The 18378-nt window shown below is 35.7% G+C and overlaps 1 protein-coding gene across 1 annotated transcript in view; it reads right to left on the bottom strand.

The window, feature by feature from the left end:
- The window catches only part of SI (sucrase-isomaltase), a 109691-nt gene that overhangs the window by 78560 nt on the left and 12753 nt on the right, over positions 1-18378 (bottom strand). Inside the window, exons 10-15 of the mRNA XM_055570341.1 lie at positions 14593-14724; positions 14387-14506; positions 12462-12575; positions 5900-5984; positions 2567-2684; positions 403-574 (exon numbers count right to left, since the gene is read on the bottom strand). Of these exons, the coding sequence (XP_055426316.1) occupies positions 403-574; positions 2567-2684; positions 5900-5984; positions 12462-12575; positions 14387-14506; positions 14593-14724 (741 nt within the window). The remainder of the gene's footprint in view (positions 1-402; positions 575-2566; positions 2685-5899; positions 5985-12461; positions 12576-14386; positions 14507-14592; positions 14725-18378) is intronic.

Below are 18378 nucleotides of genomic sequence, written 5' to 3'. Positions count from 1 at the left end.
GAAACAACTTTATTATCTTTTTAATGTAAACTGATAATCTAGAGAATTTTGAATATATCTAGACAATTGATATTTACTTTCTTTACAATGCCAATTTGGATTTTTCCCTACAGTTTTCTCTGGTGCTTTTGTATTTATTATATAAGATTTTTCTGTGCTTTGTTTATACTGACTTTTGTTTTAGGAATTAGTATGATTTGACCAGATTTTTTTCATTCTCTGTTTACACTCTAATGTTATAGACACCATTCACAATCTTATTTTTCTCATAAAGTCTCTAGGAATAGAAATTGAAATTTTCTGTCATATGCCTTTAATCCTTTAACTGAAAATCATTAAGATGACAATATTACAAAATTTGTAATTACAGTGTTTATAAATAATATTGTAAAAACTACTTACCAAAGGTATTCCAAACAAACCAAACTCCAGCATTCCTGTAATAGACCATTCCATTTGTTCCCAAGAAGCAGTATTGTCTCCTAACCAATGTGCAGAATGGCTTCCAGATCCAGCAAAAGTTGATCGGGTGAGAATAAAGCTTCTTTTATTAGGAAGAACTTTTTCTATAGCTCTAAAAACAAAATCAAATTAATAAATAACATCTATTTTAAAATAATATTGATATGATAAATTCTAAAATATTAAATTCAAGGCATATATTAGCTTTTAGAACCAAGCTATAATAGTTACAACTATTTTATCAGTATTTTATATTAATTTTGCATTTACATATTAATATTTACTTAGTATAATACATTCAGATCAAACATGGAAAAGAAATATTCTAGAAATGATTTAGACTTTGAATAATTTTCTTTACCAAATTAAACATGGGTTTTCTGTACCCAGAAAACAAATCAATATTTGTTTTTGAAATATATGATTTAAATCCATTGAAAAATCTCTTTATAATATAAAGTACAGTAGTCCAAACTTGAACCCAAAACACATTTTTTGTGATTCAGTGATGCTCAGTTCTCATTCAGTTGCTCAGTTGTGTCCGACTCTTCACGACCCCATGAATTGCAGCACACCAGGCCTCCCTGTCCCTCACCAACTCCTGGAGTTCACTCAAACTCATGTCCAAGTCACTGATGCCATCAAGCCATCTCATCCTCTGTCGTCCCCTTCTCCTCCTGCCCCCAATTCCTTCCAGCATCAGAGTCTTTTCCAATGAGTCACCTCTTGGCATGAGGTGGCCAAAGTACCAGAGTTTCAGCTTTAGCATCATTCTTTCCAAAGAACACCCAGGACTGATCTCCTTTATGATGGACTGGTTGGATCTCCTTGCAGTCCAAGGGACTCTCAAGAGTCTTCTTCAACACCACAGTTCAAAAGCATCAATTTTTCAGCACTCAGCTTTATTCACAGTCCAACTGTCACATCCATACATGACCACTGGAAAAACCATAGCCTTGACTAGCCGGACCTTTGTTGGCAAAGTAATGTCTCTGCTTTTGAATATGCTTTCTAGGTTGGTCATAACTTTCCTTCCAAGGAGTAAGTGTTTTAATTTCATGGCTGAAATCACCGTCTGCAGTGATTTTGGCTGATCATACATTAATGTCTATATTTTCAAATATTATCTAGCAACATTGATGTAAAACTTATATGCTTGCAAAGCATTTTATTTTGTTTTAGAATTTCATCATCCACAATACTAGCATTATTCATCTCACCTCTATTAGTACCTGAATATTGTTGACAAATTTTTCCATAATTGGAAAATAATCAGAAAAAAGGTAATACAATTTTAATTTGGTAGATTACATTAATAAAAATATAGTAGTATACTGAGGTGCTTTTTTAAAATTACCTTTATATGAACTATAATGTTCTTTCTTTCTAGAATTTATTTACTTATACTCTATTATATAGAGAGAGAAGTGAACACTATGAAGATAGCATATACAATTTTGATATCCTGGTATGCTTTGGGACCAAATATGCTTTAGAATTAAAACTTGATCACAGTTGCTTAATTATGATAAAATTTAAAATTTATTGATCGAGAACTTTTTTTTGACTTACTATTACATTATAGGTCCTTATACTATGCTTGAAAAATAGTAGGCAATCCATATACGATTATCTCCTTTCTCTGCTTTGTATCATGCTACTTTTTTACACACAAGCAAACACATTTTATAGAGAATTACTTGTGAAATACTACATAGAAATCCACATTTTAAATGAAATACTCTTTAAAAAAAAACAGTGACTTGTCCAAATAGCACCATTGTCTTAGGCCAGTTATGAGATTCATGTTTAGAACACATGTTCAGACACACCAAGCTGAATCAAAATTTAGAAGGATAATTTCAGTTGATGAATTAAAAAAGGATCACAGCTAAGTACATATATCATGTAATTCTTAATAATTAAGTTTTAAATATGTGAATATTTAATAAAAGAGGTGATGCTTTTATGTCCTATTTTTTCACAATGAAAATAGTATCTTTCTTTCCTTTCCTACAGTTGTTATTATCCACTCTATGTAAATTACCAATTACATTTCTAGACAATAAATATTAGAGAGTATTCTGAATGAAATTACACTTACTTCTCTGTGGCTATAGACATACTATATCCATAGAGGCTGTGTACATCATATTGTTTTCCCCAGTATTGCATAGCATCCATGCAAATTGTTTTGGAGTACATGAGTTTGTCAAGAATATCTTAGAAAAAAAAAAGAAAGAAATAATTAGGTAAGAAATATTTTGCCATTTCAAGCTTCATAATTCTTAAGTGATGTGCTCTGTAATACTATATGTAATTAAAACATAATGAAAGACATCACTTTATGCTAAGTTCCAATTGGGTCTCTACCCTTTATTCTCATTAACTGGCCATTACATTCGCACTTAAAGTAATACATATTATGTTTCTTAGCTTCAGTAATGAATAAATTCATGGAAATCTTAGACTTTAACATGTATATAGAAATATATACATCTGTATTGTAAATCATATAATTATAGTCCTATTTGAAAATTGTGTAACTTTTTAAAAATATAACCTAATTCCACACATGTGGACTTGTTACACAACAGCAAATCATTTAAATCTCTGCTTTTCAGTTTTTATTGTGTTTTAATTTGCAGGCTTATGTAGCATTGTAATAATTATTGCTTTATTCAGATGTCCTTATTACAATGTATTTCCCTAAGATCACTTATTTGCCTTTACGTTAACTTTTTACCAGTTTTAATGATGAAAACATGCTTTTTAAAATAGGTGAGAAGTTATTCACATTTGTTATTGCTGTTGTTTAGTCACTAAGTCATGTCCAACTCTTTTGAGACTCCACGGAGTGTAGCCTACAAGGATTCTCTGTTCACTGGAATTGCTATTTCCTTCATCAGGGGATCTTTCCAATGCAGGAATTGAATCTGTGCCTCCAGTATTTACAGGCGGATGATTTGCCACCAATTCCCAAGGGAAGCCCAACTATTCATATTAGCTACATCTAATAATGGCAAAAGGAGAAAAGGAAAGATATACCCATTTGAATGCAGTGTTCCAAAGAATAGCAAGGAGAGATAAGAAAGCCTTCCTCAGTGATCAATGCAAAGAAATCGAGGAAAGCATTAGAATGGTAGAAACTACAGATCTCTTCAAGAAAATTAGAGATACCAAGGGAATATTTCATGCAAAGATGGGCACAATAAAGGACAGAAATTGTATGGACCTAACAGAAGCAGAAGATATTAGGAAGAGTTGGCAAGAACACACAGAACTATACAAAAAAGATCTTCACGACCCAGATAATCACGATGGTGTGATCACTCACCTAGAGCCAGACATCGAGGAATGTGAAGTCAAGTGGGCCTTAGGAAGCATCGCTACAAACAAAGCTAGTGGAAGTGATAGAATTCCAGTTAAGCTATTTCAAATCTTGAAAGATGATGCTGTAAAAGTGCTACATTCAATATGCCAGCAAATTTGGAAAACTCAGCAGTGGCTACAGGACTGGAAAGGGTCAGTTTTCATTCCGATCTCAAAGAAAGATAATGCCAAAGAATGCTCAAACTACCACACAATTTCGCTCATCTCACACACTAGTAAAGTAATGCTCAAAATTCTCCAAGCCAGGCTTCAACAGTACCTGAACTATGAACTTCCAGATGTTCAAGCTGGATTTAGAAACGGCAGAGGAACCAGAGATCAGATTGCCAACATCCATTGGATCATTGAAAAAGCAAGATGATTCCAGAAAAATATCTACTTCTGCTTTATTGACTATGACAAAGCCTTTGACTGTGTAGATTACAACATACTGTGGAAAATTCTGAAAGAGATGGGAATACCAGACCACCTGTCCTGCCTCCTGAGAAATCTGTATGCAGGTCAAGAAGCAACAGTTAGAACTGGACATGGAACAACAGACTGGTTCCAAATAGGAAAAGGAGTACGTCAAGGCTGTATATTGTCACTCTGCTTATTTAAATTATGCAGAGTACATCATGAGAAATGCTGGACTGGATGAAGCACAAGCTGGAATCAAGATTGATGGGAGAAATATCAATAAATTCACATATGCAGATAACATCACCCTTATGGCAGAAAGCAAGGAAGAACTAAAGATGAAAGTGAACTAAAGATGAAAGAACTCTTGATGAAAGTGAAAGAAGAGAGTGAAAAAGTTGACTTAAAACTCAATACTCAAAAAACAAAGATCATGGCATCTGGTCCCATTAAAGTGAAATTTGAAAGTGAACTTGTTCTGTCGTGTTCAACTCTTCGCAGCCCCATGGACTGTAGCCCACCAGGCTCCTCCATCCATGTGATTCTCCAGGCAAGAATACTGGAGTGGGTTTCCTTTTCCTTCACCAGGGGATATTCCTGGCAGGTCTCCCACATTGCAGGCAGACACTTTAACCTCTGAGCCACCAGGGAAGATCATGGCATCTGGTCCCATTACTTAATGACAAATAGATGGGGAAACAGTTGAAACAGTCACAGACTTTATTTTTGGGGGGTTCCACAATCACTGCAGATGGTGACTGCAGCCATGAAATTAAAAGATGCATGCTCCTTGGAAGAAAAGTTAAGACCAACTGAGACAGCTTATTAAAAAGCAGAGACATTACTTTGTCAACAAAGGTCCATCTAGTCAAAGCTATAGTTTTTCCAGTAGTCATGCATGGGTGTGAGAGTTGGACTATAAAGAAAGCTGAACACCAAAAAATTTATGCCTTTGAACTGTGGTGTTGGGGAAGACTCTTTAGAGTCCCTTGGACTGCAAGGAGATCCAACCTGTCCATCCTAAAGGAAATCGGTCCTGAATATTCATTGGAAGGACTGATGCTGAAGCTGAAACTCCAATATTTTGGCCACCTGATGCAAAGAACTGACTCATTTGAAAAAACCCATATGCTTTAATGGGAAAGATTGAATGCAGGAGGAGAAGGGGACAACAGAGGATGAGATGGTTGGATGGAATCACTGATTCAGTGGATACGAGTTTGAGTAAACTCCAGAAGTTGGTGATGCACAGGGACGCCTGGTGTGCTGTAATCCAAGTGATTGCAAAGAGTAGGACATGACTGAGTGACTGAACTGAACTGCATAATGACACAGAATTACAGCATAGTGCTCAAGGAAAAAAAAAAATTATCATTTAAATTATGATTTCAAACAAATTTTGTTTCTTTCATTTATCATTTAATCATGGGCAATTCATCAGTGGTAAAGATAAAATATTCTACACCAAAATTTAAAAATGTGCTCCTTTCCTTAGGCATACGTATTTTGGACAAAAATAAACACCTCAGTTATTTCAGGGTCTCAAAATTATATGAACATATGTAATTTAGAAAGATATGCTTGAATATACCAGTAAATAAGTATAGTTTTTCTCAATTAACTGTAGAAGATAAATGAAATTTACCAGGAGTAAAAGGTGGGTAATTCAGGTTGTTCGCACTGCATCCTTTCTTTGAACCTTGAACAAAGCTGGAAACTTCATTCATGTCCTGAATGGATATAAGATAAAAAACAACATATTTTATATAGTTGTAAATCATATTTGCAGAAGGTCTCTATTTATTTGTAAATATTTTATCAAGCACGACCATGACATTCTTCTCCCAGAAGGCAAATATAACCTGCTGCTGCTAAGTCGCTTCAGTCATGTCCAACTCTGTGCGACCCCATAGACGGCAGGCCTCCAGGCTCCCCCATCTCTGGAATTCTCCAGGCAAGAATACTGGAGTGGGTTGCCGTTTCCCTCTCCAATGCATGAAAGTGTCCTACCAACCTACAAACAACTTGTTTAACTATTCTCACTACTTGATTCTACTTCTAGTATGAACAAGTTATTATAGTGAGAAAAAATATTACTTATGTTTGCATAAATGTATATACCAGATAACAGAGGTATCTGGATGGGATTAAAAGATTATACGGAGAAGGCAATGGCACCCCACTCCAGTACTCCTGCCTGGAAAATCCCATGGACCGAGGAGCCTGGTGGGCTGCAGTCCATGGGGTTGCTAAGAGTCGGACATGACTGAATGACTTCACTTTCCCTTTTAACTTTCATGCATTGGAGAAGGAAATGGCAACCCACTCCAGTGTTCTTGCCTGGAGAATCCCAGGGACGGAGGAGCCTGGTGGGCTGCCGTCTATGGGGTTGCATGGAGTCGGACACGACTGAAGTGACTTAGCAGCAGCAGCAGCAAAGGATTATATACAACCAAAATATACTTGATGTACCTTGTTTAAAATATACATAAAGCATTAATCATATTAGATTAAATGTATTAAGCAATGGTCTTTTAAAATAACTGTATTGATCTTCTCACTGAACTTATCATTGTACATATTTCCAGCACATTCATTTATTTAGCATAGTTTATTAATTTCAGCTGGCATTTATCTAGTTTCTATTGTGTGCCTTGCTAGCAGCTAGACACAGCACTTTTTGCCTTGGCTTTCCTGGTGGCTCAGAAGGTAAACAATCTACCTGCATTTCAGGAGACCTTGGTTTGATCCCTGGGTTGGGAAAATCCCCTGGAGAAGGGAATGGCAACCCACTTCTGTATTCTTGCCTGGAAAATCCCATGGACAGAGAAGCCTGGTGGGCTACAGTCCTGATGTTGCTGCTGCTAAGTCGCTTCAGTGGTGTCCGACTCTGTGCGACCCCATAGATGGAAGCCCACCAGGTTCCCCCATCCCTGGGATTCTCCAGGCAAGAACACTGGAGTGGGTTGCCATTTCCTTCTCCAATGAATGAAAGTGAAGTTGCTCAGTCGTGTCCGACTCTTCACCACCCCATGGACTGCAGCCCACCAGGCTCCTCGGTCCATGGGATTTTCCAGGCAAGAGTACTGGAGTGGGGTGCCATTGCCTTCTCCGGGGCTACAGTCCATGGGGTTGCAAAGTCACTCAGACATGACTGAGTGACTAACACAACTCCTACATTTTCATGAGAGAGTGAGAATACAAAAAAGGTGAATAGCATTTTAGTAATCTAATAAAAATGGCTATGACCTTATTGAATCCCTGGAAGAGTTTCAGGGAACCCTAGGGCTGCTGGACCACATTATAAGAACCAGTGATCTACTTCTTGCTTTGTAAACTGAGGCCTCAATATTGTCTTCCCGCTTACTAGTTCTATGTCCACAACAGTTGAGTAAAATCTTTGGACTAAAAAAGATAATTCATATAAAATAATTTATAACATGCTCAAGAAATGTGTGTCTTTCTCCTTCTCTGTTAATACACCAGACTTCTACATATTTTTGAGTCTTATTTCCCACATCTACAGTATGTTGTTTCTGCTCTCACAAAGGTATCAAACTCAATCAATTCCTTTGTTAATTTGGTTTTCCTCAGAGGACACATTTTGTCTTCATTACTCTTCCCTTCTTCAATCCACATGATGCTCAGATGGAATTAATGTAAGAAATTAAGGCCATTCAGGGAGAAGATATAATTTCTCATTTTGATACACATTTTTGTTTTCTTAAGAGCCACAAAGAAAAACAATTAAATAGTTATTCTAAAGTGTACATTGGGGTTATTTTACTAAAATTACCTAATATATTCAATTTTGCTGTCATATGTCCAGTAGAATTAATACAAAGAGATACTATAGTTGAACAGGCAATAATTTTAGATAAACATAAATATTTTTTCTTCTTGACTGCACAAACTGAATTAAATTTAAACATAGCATCAAGTACTGAAATTCATAAATGGAACTGAGTTGTATTATTTTAAATTTTGTCTTTTTCTAAAATATTGTATTAACTCTTGTATATAATATCACTGAAGAAATGCAAGAGCAAACATTTAACTCTGATATTGATGTTATTCTACTTGAACTGTGTATTTGTAACTTGCAATAAAATTGCAGCATTCACTCAAAATATACTTTATCTTATTCAATTTAAAGTAAATAAAATAATTTAATAAAAATAGTATAATAATAAAATAACTTAAAATGAAATTTGATCATTTGTGTGATTTTAACTATATTCTATAGCAAATGGATAGCATTTAATATTTTATTTTTAATTAAAATGTCTTATCTATTTGGAAAGATTATATTATTAATAAGCTAAACTTACTACTCATAATTTGAAGGAATTGATTTGTATTTCTTTTAATGTATTTTCTATTTTTGTTCTTTCAGAATTCTGAAAATACTTTTCTCTAACATATTCAAATCATTTAAGTGATGTTACATTTATATAATGTCATGTAAAACGTGACTTTGATTAGCATTTCAACATTAGAGTCAGATTGAAAGTTTTGTAAATTTTGAGGCAAAGAACTCAGTGAATTGATACTAAGATGTATTCCTACAGATTTTCAGGTATCATTAAAATCATCTCAAGTCTAGTAATGACTATTTGTAGAATTTGGCAATGGCATTTTTAGGGGTACTTAATAAAGTCCATTGAAAATTGTATAATAATCTGGTGATATTACATAACTTCACATTTAAACTAAATCTAAATGAAGTGAAATAAAATTGCTCAGATGTGTCTGACTTTTTGTGACCCTATGGACTTTAGCCTATGAGGCTTCCCTGTCCATGGGATTTTCCAGGCAACAGTAAGGGAGTGGGTTGCCATTTCCTTCTCCAGAAGTCTAAATGAAAATGCCCTTATTTTCAAAGAAATTCAAATAATCAACTTTTTCTAAGAATCTTATGAAATGTCAAGAGAACATATCCAATTAAACCTTCAGTTATTTGGTTATAAACATGTCACCCTGTTTATTTAACTTATATGCAGAGTACATCATGAGAAATGGTGGACTGGAAGAAACACAAACTGGAATCAAGATGGCCGGGAGAAATATCAATAACCTCAGATATGCAGATGACACCACCCTTATGGCAGAAAGTGAAGAAGAACTAAAAAGCCTCTTGATGAAAGTGAAAGTGGAGAGTGAAAAAGTTGGCTTAAAGCTCAACATTCAGAAAACGAAGATCATGGCATCCGGTCCCACCACTTTAACTTTATATACATACATAATCATGGGAAATAGATCAGAAAACAGTGGAAACAGTGTCAGACTTTATTTTTCTGGGCTCCAAAATCACTGCAGATGGTGACTGCAGCCATGAAATTAAAAGACGCTTACTCCTTGGAAGGAAAATTATGACCAATCTAGATAGCATATTCAAAAGCAGAGATGTTACTTTGCCAACAAAGGTCCGTCTAGTCAAGGCTATGGTTTTTCCTGTGGTCATGTATGGATGTGAGAGTTGGACTGTGAAGAAGGCTGAGCACTGAAGAACTGATGCTTTTGAACTGTGGTGTTGGAGAAGACTCTTGAGAGTCCCTTGGACTGCAAGGAGATCCAACCAGTCCATTCTGAAGGAGATCAGCCCTGGGATTTCTTTGGAAGGTATGATGCTAAAACTGAAACTCCAGTACTTTGGCCACCTCATGAGAAGAGTTGACTTATTGGAAAAGACTCTGATGCTGGGAGGGATTGGGGGCAGGAGGAGAAGGGGACGACAGAGGATGAGATGGCTGGATGGCATCACCGACTCAATGGAAATGAGTTTGAGTGAACTCCAGGAGTTGGTGATGGACAGGGAGGCCTGGCGTGCTGCGATTCATGGGGTCGCAAAGAGTTGGACACAACTGAGCGACTGAACTGAATGAACTTTGAAATCATACTGGTCATCATTCTGTGTTTTGTTTTGTTTTTTTTTTTTTTTTTCTTTTTTAATTAGTCAAAATGCTTCTGTGTTAGTGTCATAATTACTCTGACTTGCTCAGATGCTCTTCTTCCCATCCCTCCCTTTCTTTGGATATGAATCAAGTGTTTCAGTCCTCAGTAGACTTGGAAATGGAGTATTTTCTCTTCATAGCTCAGTCAAATTTTCTTGCACTATGGCTAAATGCCATTTATACTTGTAACTCTGATGCAATGGACTCAAATTGTTTCCTATGCAATAAAAAGAAAGAAAGGAAGTAAGGAAGACAGGAAGGAAGGGAAAGAAGGAGGGAAAAAGGAAACAAAGAAAGGAAAGAAGGCAAAAAGGCACTTCTAATTTAAATAAAGCAATTGAAATTGGAGCTAGAATTGAAAACAAAACTCAAGAGAAGTTTGCTTAATTTTATTATTATTATTATTATTATTGGTCATTTCTACCAGCACTGAGTGTTGTGGATTCTATCAAGAATTGTGGCTAAAAAAGTAAATAAAGAAATGAGGTAGGATTGATGGTGACAAGTATGGTCAAGGATTCCCTACCCGGCTTTTTTCTTCACCTTAAGGAAAACTTAAATAGAATTAAGTGAAATAAATCATTAGCCAAAGAGATTTAAAAATATAGAAGGCAAACTGCACAGAAGAGAAAGAAAAATCCACATGGGAGGACTGATACTGACTGGAGTAAGAGCCACTTCATCAATTGAAAATGAAAAAAAAGAGGAGGGATGCTGGCTTTTGATGGGTTGGGGTGGGAAGTGGAGACAGTTTATGTCATAGTCTTCCATTATCTCTATAAAGGAGAAAGAGAGGTCCTCTCTGTAGATAAGAGCTATTAGTAAAATGGGAGTATTCACTGAGGATAAATGGAAATTTAACTGGTAAAAAGACAAAAGAGAGGATTGCTTGATGACAGTATGTCTTATGAGTTTTGGGGTGAAATTGTAGCTATCTCACCAATAACTGTGTTGTGTGGAGCATCTGATAATTTGCAATTTTATTAAAAAGATAGAAAGTAAATCATGAAAATAAAATGCCAGCAGCTAGATATCATCACTGCAATCTCACTAATTTTCTGTCAAATAACTAAATGCCTCTCCATCTTCATTCTGTTATCAACATAAGAATTCTGAAGGTTATGCTAATCTTTTATCAACTCCATGTTTTCATGATGGTGAAAAATAAACACCTGTAATTGATTGGATAAATAAATGATTAGATGAATAATTTAATAATAACTGAATTAATAGTGAAAATTTCAGGAAAGTAGAGAGATGCTGTGACCTCAAAGGTCAAAAAGTTTAGCTATACCCAGATATCCATTATTTTTCCTTCCAAAATTTTGTACAGCTGTAATAACTTTGTAAAACATGGCTGATGTTCTGTGTCCAAACTATTAGATTTTTTTTTCCTGAAATACAGAGTTCTCAGATTACCAAGTAATTTCATTCCCCAAATGTTATTATAGTTTTATAGTCTGCCAGGCTCCTCTGTCCATTCAGGCAAGAATACTGGAGTGGGTTGCCATTTCCTTCTCCAGGTAATTTTCCCAACCCAGGAATCAGACCTGTGTCTCCTGCATTGGAGGCAGTTTCTTTACCACTGAGCCACCATGGAAGCCAAGTATCTTAAACAAAAGACACTAAATCATTGACTATAAGCACTATTATTTTAAATCGTAAACCTACCAGTAGGCATCAATAGCTACAGATAAAAAATTTTATCCAAAGAAACTTTTAAACATTACTGTTTTCCTTTAATAACTTTACCAGTAAACATATAATTTTGTCTATTTATTGTTGTCATCTGTCTTGAGATAAAACACTTAACTTATTGCTGACATTGATTTGTTCTACTCATAACTTATTAAAAGAAAGTTTCTAAAGGATAAGAGCTTGTTCAAGCCCATGTTGCTGCAATTGCTTAACTACTGTAGCTATTAGTAAATGTTTTTAAAGTTGCATTACAAATTTTATTAAATGTTTTCAACTTAAATTATTAGTCATAAAAATATAACCCCATTAGTTACAGAAATAAACTATTCTATAAAGAATATTATTAGATGATAAAAATCTCAATTAATAGTTTTTAGTTTGTATTTTCTGACCCATGAACATGTCAGGTATGATATTTATATATTCTAGAAAAATTATAGCATTATTTTATGCTTAATACATTATAAAGTACATCTTTTTGAACTTATATTTAATTTATGGAAAAATAATTCTATGTTCATTGTCCAAAATCACAAGTCTAAAATAACTACTTACAATCCAAAGTCCATCATAATTTACTTGTTGATGAAAAAGGTAGCATTCATTTGCCCACCATTCTATGCAGCTTGGATTTGTGAAATCAGGGTATACTGTTAATCCTGGCCATACCTGGAAAAACAGATTATTCCCATATATACAAATGTAAAAGAAAACATAAATAATGGAAATTCAGACTGAGTGAAGAGGAAGAGTAAAAATTCTTAAAGTTATGACATTGTACTTCTTTAGGTATATGTGATCCCTGGACCACCTACATTTACAATAATCTTAGTTCTGCTTGAAAGCACAGACATATTCACTGTGTGATAAGAGGAATTATATTAGTGCGTTTCCAAAGGCATATGTTCCCAAGAAACTTAAGCTAAAAGGTTCTTTGTGTGTTTATTTATATTTGTGTGTGTGTGCTTAGTCACTCAATTATTATGCTCTTGGGACTACTCCAACTGCTTTTAATTATTACTTCATTAAATCTTCACTAGAACTTTGGGAACTAGGTACTATTTTTATCATCACTTTACAGATGAGGTAAGTAGTATAATTAAACCCATTTTGCTGATGAAAAAAGTGATCAACAGAGGAGCTTTTCAAAGTCACTTGCTAATAAGTAGTACAGAAGGAACCTCATATCCAATCACATATCTAGGCACTCTCGTATTCAATTCCATGCTGTTAAACACTAGATGCCTCTTTATGATTTATGCTTCTTCATATTATTTTACTTACCATGTAAAATAATGACATTCAGCAAGATAAATTCAATTTCAGATATATTGAGATAAATAATATTGTTTTATATTCAAATTATGCATATTAGCAATCAGATCTGTCCATATTCAATAGAACAGGTCTTGGTAGTGGTTTAGACGCTAAGTCATGTCTGACTCTTGCAACCCCATGGACTGTAGCCTACCAGGCTCCTCTGTCCATGGGATGCTCCAGGCAAGAATACTGGAGTGGGTTACCATTTCCTTCTCCAGAGAATCTTCCTGACCCAGGGATTGAACCTGGGTCTCCTGTTTTGCAGGCAGATTCTTTACCAACTTAGCTACCAGGGAAGCCCTGGTACAGGTCTTAACAAAGTATATTTTTTGAGATATTAATGATATTAGAGGAGGAATATTGGGGTTTTGTTTCCTGATGGAGCTCATAAATTAAGAAAAATTTTATCAGAAATTTTAACTTTGGTGAATGTGATTAAATAAAAAGTGATGGATAGTATAGTCTTTATTGTTGTAAATAAATTTATTTAGTCTTATTGTCTTCTTTAGTATTTATTGTTGTAAATAAAGCTATAATAAATATGTCTCTATAAGTTGATATATCTACACATTATGGGTTTTGATATGTCTTATAAAGCTGTCTCTAGAAGAATATTTATCTTGATCAAAAATTATGCCTTTGGGAGCTAGGCATTTTCTTTACACTGCTCTTTATTAGTTCCATGATATGAGGAAAGTTAAAATTGGAAAAGGAAATTTAAATGTTAAAGCCATCTCAAATTGGCTTTTTTTCAAATGTAAAGTATTAAAAATAACTTTAATCATAGATACCTAATGATTTTATTGTAAAATCATTACACCCTAAATGTACACCATAAATCTTATTATCCAACACGTAAGTACTAAATTATACATGCAATTATTTTACATCAAATATGAGAATTGCTGTAATCAAGGTATTTATCATATTTGTATAAATAATTTCATTGCTTATCATTAAACATTATCTGCCTTCTTACAAAAACTATTTTAGAGATAACTGGAATATTTACCCTAAAACTTCTCTATGCAATTAAAATAGCAAATCCAGATTTGAAAGCAAGCAAATTCTCTGAGACACACACATACATACACACACTCAGAAACACTTTTACAATAGAAAATCCAAGCAACACAAATTTAATGAATATCATAATTTACCTCTCCAATAATTGCTGTAGTCCCATCTGACTCATTTACCCACACCTTTTGGGCAGTTCCCCTCTCATAGGATTCATATGCTGCCCCATTCGCACGTTTCTCTATGGAAACTGCAGGGTCCTAATTAATAGAGAGAAGAAACTAGAAAATCAATTAATTTTCAAATGTGTAAATACTAAAAATTAATATATATGTTCAGTTATTACCAAGATGATGACATATTTCTGCCCATGAGCATGCAAATCTTGAACAAATTCTGGGAGGCCGTTAAATGCAACTTGATCATAAGTAAAGATTTTCTTGTCTTCCATATAGTCAATATCAGTGATTTGTGTATCCTAAAAATTAGCAGAGTATATTTCAATAAACAGTACTGAAAGAATCCTCTAATCACATCAACCTTAAAGTCCAAAGAATTTCTATTATAAATTTAATGATTAAAAGGAAGAAAGCTGAGTGCTGAAGAATTGATGCTTCTGAACTGTGGTGTTGGAGAAGACTCTTGAGAGTCCCTTGGACTGCAAGGAGATCTAACCAGTCCATTCTAAAGGAGATGAGCCCTGGGTGTTCTTTGGAAGGAATGGTGCTAAAGCTGAAACTCCAGTACTTTGGCCACCTCATGCGAAGAGTTGACTCACTGGAAAAGACTCTGATGCTGGGAGGGATTGGGGGCAGGAGGAAAAGGGGGCAGGAGGAAAAGGGGTGACAGAGGATGAGATGGCTGGATGGCATCACCGCCTAGATGGACATGAGTTTGAGTGAACTCCGGGAGATGGTGATGGACAGGGAGGCCTGGCATGCTGTGATTCATGGGGAAACAAAGAGTCAGACTTGACTGAGCGACTGAACTGAACTGAACTGAACTTAGATCTCTTTTATTTCGCTAAAGACACAATGATATGGCTGATAAAGCTAGTTTTTCTAATCATTATTCACATTTGTTTAAGTGATGATCACTCAGTATGTATTATGTTATAAACACATGCATGTGTACATATATGGGCTCGTATAAAAAAAAAATCTTCACACTAAATAAAATACATAAAATTGTAGTACATTAAAATTATACAAACTTTAAAAGTATATATAAAAAACAACATAATTTTGTTCATACTTCAACATGTGTTCTATTCTAGTATAACTAATAATCAGTCTCAAAATTCAGGTACACCTGGGCATTGACTATGGGCATAAAGTATACTTCATCATTAATAAGCAGCTTAATAACCTATATCTGTTCAAGCTGGTTTTAGAAAAGGCAGAGGAACCAGAGATCAAATTGCCAACATCTGTTGGATCATGGAAAATGCAAGAGAGTTCCAGGAAAACATCTATTTCTGCTTTATTGACTATGCCAAAGCCTTTGACTGTGTGGATCACAATAAACTGTGGAAAATTCTGAAAGAGATGGGAATACCAGACCACCTGATCTGCCTCTTGAGAAACCTGTATGCAGGTCAGGAAGCAACAGTTAGAACTGGACATGGAACAACAGACTGGTTCCAAATAGGAAAAAGAGTACGTCAAGGCTGTATATTGTCACCCTGCTTATTTAACTTCTATGCAGAGTACATCATGAGAAACGCTGGGCTGGAAGAAGCACAAGCTGGAATCAAGATTGTCGGGAGAAATATCAATAACCTCAGATATGCAGATGACACCACCCTTATGGCAAAAAGTGAAGAGGAACTCAAAAGCCTCTTGATGAAAGTGAAAGTGGAGAGTGAAAAAGTTGGCTTAAAGCTCAACATTCAGAAAACAAAGATCATGGCATCTAGTCCCATCACTTCATGGGAAATAGATGGGGAAACAGTGGAAACAGTGTCAGAATTTATTTTTCTGGGCTCCAAAATCACTGCAGATGGTGACTGCAGCCATGAAATTAAAAGACGCTTACTCCTTGGAAGGAAAATTATGACCAACCTAGATAGCATATTCAAAAGCAGAGACATTACTTTGCCAACAAAAGTCCGTCTAGTCAAGGCTATGGTTTTTCCTGTGGTCATGTATGGATGTGAGAGTTGGACTGTGAAGAAGGCTGAGCACCGAAGAATTGATGCTTTTGAACTGTGATGTTGGAGAAGACTCTTGAGAGTTCCTCGGACTGCAAGGAGATCCAACCAGTCCATTCTGAAGGAGATCAGCCCTGGGATTTCTTTGAAGGGAATGATGCTAAAGCTGAAACTTCAGTACTTTGGCCACCTCAAGCGAAGAGTTGACTCATTGGAAAAGACTCTGATGCTGGGAAGGATTGGGGTCAGGAGGAGAAGGAGATGGCAGAGGATGAGATGGCTGGATGGCATCACTGACTCGATGGACGTGAGTCTGAGTGAACTCCGGGAGGTGGTGATGGACAGGGAGACCTGGTGTGCTGCGATTCATGGGGTCACAAAGAGTCGGACATGACTGAGCGACTGAACTGAAATGAACCTATATCTATATTTGGCAAACAGGTATGAAAAGAAGAGGTGAAAGTCAAAGGAGAAAAGGAAAGATATACCCATTTGAATGCAGAGTTTCAAAGAAGAGCAAGGAGAGATAAGAAAACCTTTGTCAGTAATCAATGCAAATAAATAAAGGAAAACAATAGAATGGGAAAAGATAGAGATCTCTTCAAGAAAATTAGAGATACCAAGGGAATGTTTCTTGCAAAGATGAGCACAATAAAGGACAGAAATGGTATGGACTTAACAGAAGCAGAAAATATTAGGAAGAGATGGCAAGAATATACAAAAGAACTTTCCAAAAAGATCTTCACGACCCAGATAATCACAATGGAGTGATCACTCACCTAGAATGCAAAGTCAAGTGGGCGTTAGGAAGAATCACTATGAAGAAAGCTAGTGGAGGTGATGGAATTCCAGTTGAGCTATTTCAAATCCTGAAAGATGATGCTGTGAAAGTGCTACACTCAATATGCCAGCAAATTCGGAAAACTCAGTAGTGGCCACAAGACTGGAAAAGGTCAGTTTTCATTCCTATCCCAAAGAAAGGCAATGCCAAAGAATACTCAAACTACCGAACAATTGCACTCATCTCACATGGTAGTAAAGTAATACTCAAAATTCTCCAAGCCAGGCTTCAACAGTACATGAACTGTGAACTTCCAGATGTTCAAGCTATCTTTAGAAAAGGCAGGGGAATCAGAGATCAAATTGCCAACAACTGCTGGATCATGGAAAAAGCAAGAGAGTTCTAGGAAAGCATCTACTTCTGCTTTATTGACTATGCCAAAGCCTTTGACTGTGTGGATCACAATAAACTGTGGAAAATTCTGAAAGAGATGGGAATACCAGACCACCTGACCTGCCTTCTGAGAAATCTGTATGCAGGTCAAGAAGCAACAGTTAGAACTGGACATGGAACAACAGCCTGGTTCCAAATAGGAAAATAAGTACATCAAGTCTATATATTGTCACCCAACTTATTTAACTTATATTCAGAGTATATCATGAGAAATGCTGGACTGGATGAAGCACAAGCTGGAATCAAGATTGCTGGGAGAAATATCAATAACTTCACATATGCAAATGACATCATCCTTATGTCATAAAAGCGAAGAAGAACTAAAGAGCTCTTGATGAAAGTGAAAGAGGAGAGTGAACAAGTTGGCTTAAAACTCAGTATTCAAAAAACTAAGATCATGGCATCTGTTCCCATTACTTAATGACAAATAGATGGGGAAACAGTTGAAACAGTCACAGACTTTATTTTGGGGGGGCTCCAAAATCACTGCAGATGGTGACTGCAGCCATGAATTAAAAGATACATGCTGCTTGGAAGAAAAGTTATGACCAACTGAGACAGCTTATTAAAAACAGAGACATTACTTTGCCAACAAAGGTCCATCTAGTCAAGACTGTGGTTTTTCCAGTAGTCATGTATGGATGTGAGAGTTGGACTATAAAGAAAGCTGAGTGCCAAAGAATAGATGCTTTTGAACTGTGGTATTGGAGAAGACTCTTGAAATTCCCTTGGACTGCAAGGAGATC

The sequence above is a fragment of the Bubalus kerabau genome, chromosome 2, assembly GCF_029407905.1.
Source record: "Bubalus kerabau isolate K-KA32 ecotype Philippines breed swamp buffalo chromosome 2, PCC_UOA_SB_1v2, whole genome shotgun sequence".
Taxonomy (NCBI): Eukaryota; Metazoa; Chordata; class Mammalia; order Artiodactyla; family Bovidae; genus Bubalus; species Bubalus kerabau.
This window is presented reverse-complemented; position numbering and strand designations above follow the sequence as displayed.